The following is an 11,028-nucleotide window of genomic DNA, read 5'->3' on the forward strand; positions in this document are numbered from 1 at the left end:
GGCTTCTACACACATACAAGTGAATGCAAAGCATACTTGGTGAACAGCCATACAGGTCACACTGAGGGTGACCGTATAAACAACTTTAACACTGTTACAAATATGCGCCACACTGTGAACCCACACCAAACAGGAATGACAAACACATTTCGGGTGTACGTCCGCACCGTAACACAACATAAACACAACAGAACAAATACCCAAAACCCCTTGCAGCACTAACTCTTCCGGGACGCTACAATATACACCCCCCGCTACCACCAAATGTTGATATTTACCTCAGAAGGCTGCAAATAGAAAAGAGGCATTACATTTTTTTATTTAAATGTTATTTAATATACCATTGATGTTTTTTCGTTTGTTTTTTGAAAGTAGATTTTGCACTTTTAAGTTATATAAGCGTTGCTTGTTCCATATTCAGTGTTAAAGCAAATCAGTGTAGCAAACTGAGCGATAATTAACGTTTTATTCATGCACTTTCTCTTGCTACTTCAAGGCTTGAATGTTTGATTCCTTCATTATTGTTATTTTATTTTCAAATGTATTATTAGCCTGTGGAAAAAGTTTATTTTGATATTTACCTCAGAAGGCTGCAAATAGAAAAGAGGCATTCAATTTTTATTTAAATTGTATTTGATATGCCATTGATATTTTTTAATTATTATTATTATTAGAAACTCGATTTTGCATGTCACTATAAAGTTATATAAGCCTTGCTTGTTCTATATTCAATGCAAAACGTGTTTGGGTCCCTATTAAAAGGTTCATTTGTTCAATCTTGGCCCGCGGCTTTGTTCAGTTTTGAGTTTGACACCCCTGGTCTACAGAATAAAACACATGATGTTAGTACATCAATTGAGGAAAATAGAGGGGGGGACACATTTTATGGCAGCACAGAAATATGCTGAAATACTATGTATCCCATACTAACTTTTTTTGTAATGAATAACATGAGTCCAAATTCCGAAGTTTTGTACAATGCCAAGTCTGTACATATAGTCCCCATCATGTTAGTACATACTGGGGACGTAGGTGGGACACATTTTCTGGCATATAATACGTGGATTTTTTTTTAAAGTTTTTTTTTTAACATGGAATTGAGTCTACTGTGTAGTGTTTGTTCCCATGATATTGGTGTTATTTTATCATCTATCAGAAGATGAAATAAATAATCAAACAAATGACAGGATGTTATTCATGTCTGCAGCATGACACGTATACAATAGAGAAGCGTGTGGATAAAAGTACAACACGTCATGTACGGATGATCAAAAGCATTTATTGGGGTAGGAATGTCGATAATCCACATTTTGTATCATTGACATGGCTAATAACGCGGAAGTGCAGCCGCTGTCTAAACAAGGCACATAGCTCCGCCCCCATGCGCACTCTCACGGTAGGGGATACTAAATATTTCGGAGGTACAGAATTTCGCACGGCACCGGTGGATGGTGGAGGGTGTGTCAGTCCATCACCAGCCAGGCATAAAAAAAATAGACCTAAAAATGAGTAATAATCAATCTTCACTATGACGTCATTTTGGTCACTTGATTGACATTCACGGCACCCGAGGGTCTTGTGAGATGACGCTGGCTGCTGCCAGATCATTATTAAGAAAAAACGACCGACAGGAAGGCAATTGACACTTTTTATTTCAACAGACTCTCGCGCCGTACCTGCCGTCAAAACTCGAAAGACAGTTCCTGTCTTCACAGTAAAAGCCTTGCTTCATCCTGCCTGCGCTAACGAAATAAGAGTCTCAGAAAGCGAGCGCGCACAAGCTAGCAAGCTACGGAGTTTGCCGCCAATGCATTTCTTGTAAAGTGTATGAAAAGGGGTATGGAAGCCGGACAAACAAACAGCAAGCACTTTCATGTGGTATTGGACATAAATAATTTGAAAATGTGGAGGTTATCATCACTACTGTCTGATTCCAATCAATGCAAGTCATCACAAGCATACCAACTTATATTCTTGTCTTCATGAAAGAAAGGAATGTTAAACATGCTTGTATTATCATTAAACACCTTTAATTTGTTAACAAAAACCTCTCTTTCATAAATAAATCAATATAAATGATATAGATGAATGAGGTACACTATATTGGAATTGTCCAAAATGTTTTGGTATCCTGGAGTATTCAAAGTTCCTTTCACTGGAACTAAGGGGCCAAGCCCAACTCCTGAAAAACAACCCCACACCATAATTCCTCCTCCACCAAATTCCACACTCGGCACAATGCAGTCTGAAATGTAGCGTTCTCCTGGCAACCTCCAAACCCATGCTGGTCCATCAGATTGCCAGATGGAAAAGTGTGATTCATCAGTCCAGAGAAGGCGTCTCCACTGCTCTGGAGTCCAGTGGCGACGTGCTTTACACCACTGCATCCCACGCTTTGCATTGGACTTGGTGATGTATGGCTTAGATGCAGCTGCTCGGCCATGGAAACCCATCCCATGAAGCTCTCTGCGTACTGTACGTGGGCTAATTGGAAGGTCACATGAAGTTTGGAGCTCTGTAGCAACTGACTGTGCAGAAAGTCTTTGCACTATGCTGACCTCTCTGTCAGTTTACATGGCCTACCACTTGGTGGCTGAGTTGCTGTTGTTCCCAAACCCTCCACTTTTCTTATAATAAAGTTGACTTTGGAATATTTAGGAGCGAGGAAATTTCAGGCCTGGATTTGTTGCACAGGTGGCATCCTATGACAGTTCCACGCTGGAGATGGCACATCGCTGAGCCCAGCAATGCCAAACATGTGTTGGTCTTCCTAAAATATGTGGAATCGCACTTTTAGAAGACGTTTGGCAAGGTGTGCATCGGCCACTGTGGTGTCACATACCGTATGAGGCAGGTATTTGCTATGCTGCCAATGCGTTCAAATTCAACCAATCCCTTCGAATTAAGCATAGCCTCCCAATTCTGTCCAACCTGCACATTTTGGCCAATCATTGTCAAGTCCACCGATCAAATGAATCCCTGAAAGGCGTATATCAGGTGACTAATGGAAACATACCGTGCATCCGGAAAGTGTTCACAGCGCTTCACTTTTTCCACATTTTGTTATATTATTACAGCCTTTTTCCAAAAGAGAATCAATCCATTTGTGTCCTCAAAATTCCACACACAATACCCCGTAATGACAATGTGAAATGTTTTTATTTTTTTATTTTTCAAATTATTAAAAATAAAAAAAATAACAGACACCATAAGTATTCACAGCTTTTACTCAACTCTTTGTAGATGCATCTTTGGCAACGTTAAGTCTTTTTGAATACGACGCCACAAGCTTGGCACACCTATCTTTGGGCTGGTTCCCTCATTCCTCTTTGCAGCACCTCTCAAGCTCCATCAGGTTGGATGAAAAGTGTTGGTATTCATTAGGGGTGTGGGAAAAAATCGATTCGAATTTGAATCGCGTTTCTCACGTTGTGCGATTCAGAATCGATTCTCATTATTTAAAAATCGATTTATTTTTATTTTTTTAATTATTAAATTGTTGTATTTATTTTTATTTTTTTAAAATTAATCAATCCAACAAAACAATACACAGCAATACCATAACAATGCAATCCAATTCCAAAACCAAACCCGACCCAGCAACACTGCAATAAACAGAGCAATTGAGAGGAGACACAAACACGACACAGAACAAACCAAAAGTAGTGAAACAAAAATGAATATTATCAACAACAGTATCAATATTAGTTACAATTTCAACATAGCAGTGATTAAAAATCCCTCATTGACATTATCATTAGACATTTATAAAAAAAAGAAAGAACAATAGTGTCACAGTGGCTTACACTTGCATCGCATCTCATAAGCTTGACAACACACTGTGTCCAATATTTTCACAAAGATAAAATAAGTCATATTTTTGGTTCATTTAATAGTTAAAACAAATTTACATTATTGCAATCAGTTGATAAAACATTGTCCTTTACAATTATAAAAGCTTTTTACAAAAATCTACTACTCTGCTTGCATGTCAGCAGACTGGGGTAGATCCTGCTGAAATCCTATGTATTGGATGAATAGAGAATCGTTATGAATCGGGAATCGTGTTGAATTGAATCGATTTTGAATCGAATCGTGACCCCAAGAATCGATATTGAATCGAATCGTGGGACACCCAAAGATTCACAGCCCTAGTTTTCATCCAGGATGTCTCTGTACATTGCTGCATTCATCTTAGTCTAGTCAGGTGAGCAACCTGATGGTCACTCTGTCAGAGCTACACCATTCTTCTGTGAAAAGAGGAGAACCTTCCAGAAGGACAACCATCTCTGCAGAAATCCACCAATCAGGCCTGTAAGGTAGAGTGGCCATGCAGACAGAAGCCATTTCTTAGTAAAAAGTTTGCCAAAATACACCTGAAAGACTTTTAGACCATGAGAAACATAATTATCTGGTCTGAGGAGACAAAAATTGAACTATTTGGCGTGAATGCCAGACATCATGCTTGGAGGAAACCAGGGACCACTCATCACCAGGCCAATACCATCCCTGCAGTGAAGCATGGTGGTGGCAACATCATGATGTGGGGATGGTTTTCAGAGGCATAGGACTGGGAGGCTAGTCATTGAGGGAAAGATGAATGCAGCCATGTAAAGAGACATCCTGGATGAAAACCAGAGCTTCTCATCCAACCTAAGGGATTTGCTGCAAAGAGGAATGAGGGAAACCGCCCAAAGATACACACATACACATTGGCCCCGCAGGCACATTTGTTCTTTCAATGTGGCCCCCGAGTCAAAATATTTGCCCAGCTCTGGTTTAGACAGTACCTGAAAATGAGCGTCCCTTATTTGAAAAGACATGACGTGCAAGGTGTTGGAACATGAATGAATGTTTACGTCGGACAAGTACTGCAACCGTACAACATAACGTTTATGAGTTTGAACACCCACTATCTTGTCTTAGTAGTGCATTCAACTGAATATGGGTTGAAAAGGATTTGCAAATCATTGTATTCCGTTTATATTTACATCTAACACAATTTCCAAACTCATATGGAAACGGGGTTTGTACATTGGTCATATTCAAAGTCCTCATGTATCCAGGGACGTAGTTCCTGACTTTATAAACATAATATGAATAAAAAAAAACAAAAAAAGATTTTGTGATGCTAAAAAATATCAATGTAATCACAATAGGGGACGGCGTGGCGCACTTGGGAGAGTGGCCGTGCCAGCAACGTGAGGGTTCTTGGTTCGATCCCCACCTTCTACCAACCTCGTCACGTCCGTCGTGTCCTTGAGCAAGAAACTTCACCCTTGCTCCTGATGGCTGCTGGTTAGCGCCTTGCATGGCAGCTCCCGCCATCAGTGTGTGAATGTGTGTGTGAATGGGTGAATGTGGAAATAGTGTCAACGCGCTTTGAGTACCTTGAAGGTAGAAAAGCGCTATACAAGTATAACCCATTTACCATTTACCATTAGTAGTATCGACTAGATACGCTCCTGTACTTGGTATCATTACAGTGGATGTCAGGTGTAGATCCACTTATGGCATTTGTTTACATTGTGACGCCTGTGAGCTATTGTATCCTCCTATGCATGTTTAGCTATTCCTCGTCCTGCAGTGATAATGGTACTTTTAAGAAACGTACTTTATTTGTCGCCATGGAGGCGAGGATTAGTGATTTAGAAGTAGCTAAAACACTGCGGATGGACATTAGCTGCTAGCTAGCTAGCCATGTCTTAAAGCACCTCTTCCTGAGGGTGTTTCAGTGTTATAACTTCACCTTTGTCTTTACTTTTTACACCAAAATGCGTCCATTCTCCCTTTTCTGTCTACACCATACTTGCCAACCTTGAGACCTCCGATACCGGGGGGTGGGGGGCGTGGTCGGGGGTGGGGCGGGGGCGTGGTTGGGGCGTGGTTAATAGGGGAGTATATTTACAGCTAGAATTAACCAACTCAAGTATTTCATATAAATATATATATATATCAGTGGCGTGCGGTGAGGTTCATGCCAGGTGAGGCACTGACTTCATCACAGTCAGATTTACAAACATATGAACCCTAAAGAGTATCTTATTCACCATTTGATTGGCAGCAGTTAACGGGTTATGTTTAAAAGCTCATACCAGCATTCTTCGCTGCTTGGCACTCAGCATCAAGGGTTGGAATTGGGGGTTAAATCACCAAAAATGATTCACTGCTCCCCTCACCTCCCAGGGGGTGAACAAGGGGATGGGTCAAATGCAGAGGACCAATTTCACCACACCTAGTGTGTGTGTGACAATCATTGGTACTTTAACTTAACTTTAACTTTATACTTACAAACTGTAGCACACAAAAAAGCACATTTAATAAAAAAAACGTTATTATGGTCTTACCTTTACTTATAAGTGCGGGAGCAGTGGTGTTCGTGTTGGAAGAGTGGTGAATGAATGAAATATGAAATCCGCGCTGTAGTCTGCAGGTGTACCTAATGTTGTGTCCCTGTTCACGGCTCCTCCGGAGCGCTGCGCGAGCACTGTTGTTTTTGCACTTTTTGGCTTCTTGTTAAGTGACTTTTTTTGGGTGGATTCTTGCACGTGGAGGCTTTGGGTGTGGGCTTTGGTTGGTGTGGCGCTCCCGTCGGGCGGTGCATTCTGCGGCGGAGGTGCTTGGCACCAGGATGCGGGGTTATGAGACGAGCCTCCAGTTTTATGATCGCTCAGCACAAGAAATACGTTACACACATACAGTTGTTGACAAAATACACTGTACATTATATACCTCAGCTAACTAAACTATGGAAATGTATAATATAATTCATATAGCAATACGGTCTCACTGCACAGCAGGCCAGCAGTTAGCTGAGTCTTTGCGCACAATCCATGTTGAGGCACAACGCAGTGACGTGCCTCAACTGGCTGCTGATCACCGCACCGTCTCTTCTCAGTATTTGAACGGCAAATGTGAAAATAAAAATAAAAATAATCTAAAACTGGTGAAGTTAAATGGAAAATAACTTTAGTATAATCACTGGATACATATAACAATTTAATTAATTTTTTTTCTTTTTACTTTTTTTTTCTTTCCATGATGGCAGGTGAGGCCGTGCCTCCCCTGCCTCTAGTGACGGCACGTCACTGATATATATATATATATATATATATAATATATATATATATATATATATATATATATATATATATATATATATATATATATATATATTAGGGCTGCAACAACTAATCGATTAAATCGAAATCGATTACCAAAATAGTTGGCGATTAATTTAGTCATCGATTCGTTGGAACTATGCTATGCGCATGCGCAAAGTCTTTTTTTTTTTTTTGGTTATTTTTTTTTGTTTTGTTTTATAAACCTTTACTTATAAACTGCAACATTTACAAACAGCTGAGAAACAATAATCAAAATAAGTACAAAAACTGTACAAAACAGCGCCAGGGCGGCGGTGAGGCTACGTCTCATGAGGTGGCGTAAGCTAGCCAATGATGTGTCATGTGCAGCTCACGTGACGACGGCGTCTCCTTTGCTGGAAAAATTCGAAAAATGGCGCAGGAAAACACTACCGATAGTTTAGCGGAGAAACATCTTGAGGTTATTGCTTCAATGGAGAAAAGTGTACGACCTAAGTCATCAAAAGTGTGGGAACACTTCACTTTAAAGACTTCAAAGAAGACCGTATCTTGCAAAATGGCACGGAAGTACAACATTGCTTTAGGAGCACCTGAAGAAGAAACATGTTGGAGCCATGGATGAAGAGAACAACTCACAGTACGTAACTTTTTAAGTCCATAGTGGCAACAGGCATTCATGAGTTCAGCTTTTTTGTGAGTAATGTTAGTTATGCCTTTGTTGCAACGCGGGGCTGATAATGTGTCTCCGGCACATTTGACTCCATTTTGAGAGAGAAAACGCACGGTTACCAATTTCGAAATAAACGTAACGGACAGAAATATCTCAGGTTGGTTTCATAATGGATCAATGTAGCCGGGCTGATAAAGCTATATAAATCTATTTAGATTTGAGTGACGCTTTAGTTAGTATAACTAAACGTTATGAAGGTGCTGGAATATTTCATGCTATTATTCAGAGGCAGCCTAAAATGAATCCTTTATTATTCACAACAGAAACATGTACAATATCTGATTCAGTTCTGATGAGTTACATTTAAAATAATGATAAATGGGTTATACTTGTATAGCGCTTTTCTACCTTCAAAGTACTCAAAGCGCTTTGACAGTATTTCCACATTCACCCATTCACACACACATTCACACACTGATGGCGGGAGCTGCCATGCATTTCTGTGTTATTATTGGTGTATGCTGCACCCCCAATGTCCACAACATGGTGCCAGTATGCTGGTTTTTTTCAATAAAATACTGGAAAGGATAGAAATGTAGTTTGTCTCTTTTATCCGATTATTAATCGAAGTAATAATCGACAGATTAATCGATTATCAAATTAATCGTTAGTTGCAGCCCTTATATATATATATATATATATATATATATATATATATATATATATATATATATATATATATATATATATATATATATATATATGTATATGTATATGTATGGAATACTTGACTTTCAGTGAATTCTAGCTATATATATTTATTTTATTATACATATAAATAAAATAAATACTTGAATTTCAGTGTTCCGGGGGCTAGCCAGTAGATGGCAGTATTGTCCTGTTTAACTTCTCCTCCGTTCATGACTCGGCCACCGTGTTCAATGGAGAAGTCTGTTCTACAAAATGTACAGGCAACATAATTACATACCCCTTCCCCTTCGAACTGTCCTGGATGAACTGAAATTCTTGTTTCTATTCGTTTTGGAACTTGCAAGCGTATTTCTTCATCTTGCTCGTCGACGGCGTCGCCATGTCTGTAACTTCCTCGTTCTTCTGCTTCGTCTCCTTGTTGTGTGGCAGTTGTGCACTCTACTCTCTAAAAGCCGTAGATGTTATGACGTCATTGGGCAGGCAAGCTGTTTATATTGTGGGAAAGCGGACGTGAGAACAGGCTGTCCCCACTCAGGTCCGCATTGAGCTGGAGGGGGCGTGGCCTCCAGCTCCGGCTGAATACCGGGAGTTTGTCGGGAGAAAATTTCTGCCGGGAGGTTATCGGGAGAGGCGCTGAATACCGGGAGTCTCCCGCTAAAAACGGGAGGGTTGGCAAGTATGGTCTACACACTGTGTCTGTTTGTAAGTACTCTGTGTGTGTGTGCGCTGCCGAACATGCTCCTCCGTTCGTAAAACCAGCAATGTCACCACGTGACGATGCGCCGTCATGCCCGTTAAAAAAAAAAAGGGGAGGGGATACTTTTTAGATGCAGTATAGTACTGAATATGATTAATTAGTATATATAGTATATGTATACCGGTACTATACTAGTACCGGTATACCGTACAACCTTATTAGGTAGATATGCACAATGACTTCCAATACAAAAGCTGTATCATGTAGCTATTTTTATGACAGTACGTCACAATAGTGAAATGAATGATGTCATGATGTCATCAGTGACTTTGTGTCCGCAGGCGGTGCGCACAGTCGGGATGTTTGAGCTCCAGATCCGTCACTACCAGAACCCCAACGGACTCCTGCTGAACGGCGACTGCTGCGACCTCCAGGTGGGAGAGGGCCCGCGCTGCTCCTCCAGAGACCAGTGCGACACTTTCTTCCGAGCCTGCCTCAAGGAGTACCAGAACCGCGTGGTCCCTACCGGAGCCTGCACCTTTGGCTCGGGCGGAACCAAAGTCCTGGGAGGAAATTCCCAGTTGCTCCGCCGCCGCGGTCACGATGGTGGAGAGGATGGGACCGTTGTCATTCCCTTCAAATACGCCTGGCCGGTGAGTACAGTGTGGGGGACAAACGCTGGTTATCTGTGGAGTTACCACGGTAACAGACTGAGCTTGAAGTACAACAATGCACTGAAAGTGAGGCTGGGTGGAATAACAATGACCCTCAGCTTCCTTTTCTTTCCCTCCCTGCCCAGCGAGGCCGGGTGACAAAGACTTTATCACCACATCTCGCTGGGGATTTCCCTTTAAAGCTCCTTCATGTTTTATTGACACCATGGAAATTATAGTTTATGCTTTGAGTTCATTTCCAACATGCATACAATTACATTATTATACATACAATACCATTATTATTATTATAAATACAATTATATTATTATACATACAATTACTGTATATTTATATATATACAATTACATTAATATACATGCAATTATATTATTATAGATACAATTATATTATTTTACATATAATTATATTATTATACATACAATTATATTATACATATAATTACATTATTATAAATATAATTACATTAGTATACATACAATTATATTATTATACATATAATTACATTATTATAAATACAATAACATTATTATACATACAATTACATTATTATACATACATTATTATACATACAATACCATTATTATTATTATAAATACAATTATATTATTATACATATCAATACATTATTATACATACAATAACATTATTATACATACAATTATATTATTATACATACAATTATATTAATATACATAAAATTACATTATTACACATACAATTACATTATTATACATACAATTATATTATTATACATACAATCACATTATTATACATGCAATTACATTATTATACATACAATTATATTAATATACATACAATTACATTATTATACATACAATAAAATTATTATTCATACAATGACATTACATACAATTATATTATTATACATACAATTATATTAATGTACATACAATTACATTAATATAGATACATTTATATTATTATACATACAATTATAATATTATACATACAATTACATTATTATACATACAATAACATTATTATGCATACAATTACATTATTATACATACAATTACATTATTATGCATACAATTATATTAATATACATACAAATAATTATTATACATACAATAACATTATTAATAATACAATTATATTAATATACATACAATTACATTATTATACAAAGAATTACATTGTTATACATAC

The 11,028-nt window shown here is 38.6% G+C and overlaps 1 protein-coding gene across 2 annotated transcripts in view; it reads left to right on the forward strand.

Annotated features, from left to right (window-relative positions):
• The window catches only part of LOC133658360 (protein jagged-2), a 162,413-nt gene that overhangs the window by 18,482 nt on the left and 132,903 nt on the right, over positions 1–11,028 (forward strand). For both annotated transcript variants that reach the window (XM_062060284.1, XM_062060283.1), the window contains exon 2: positions 9,523–9,834. In XM_062060284.1, coding sequence (XP_061916268.1) covers positions 9,523–9,834 — 312 coding nt within the window. The remainder of the gene's footprint in view (positions 1–9,522; positions 9,835–11,028) is intronic.

The sequence above is a fragment of the Entelurus aequoreus genome, linkage group LG10 (assembly GCF_033978785.1).
Source record: "Entelurus aequoreus isolate RoL-2023_Sb linkage group LG10, RoL_Eaeq_v1.1, whole genome shotgun sequence".
Classification (NCBI taxonomy): domain Eukaryota; kingdom Metazoa; phylum Chordata; class Actinopteri; order Syngnathiformes; family Syngnathidae; genus Entelurus; species Entelurus aequoreus.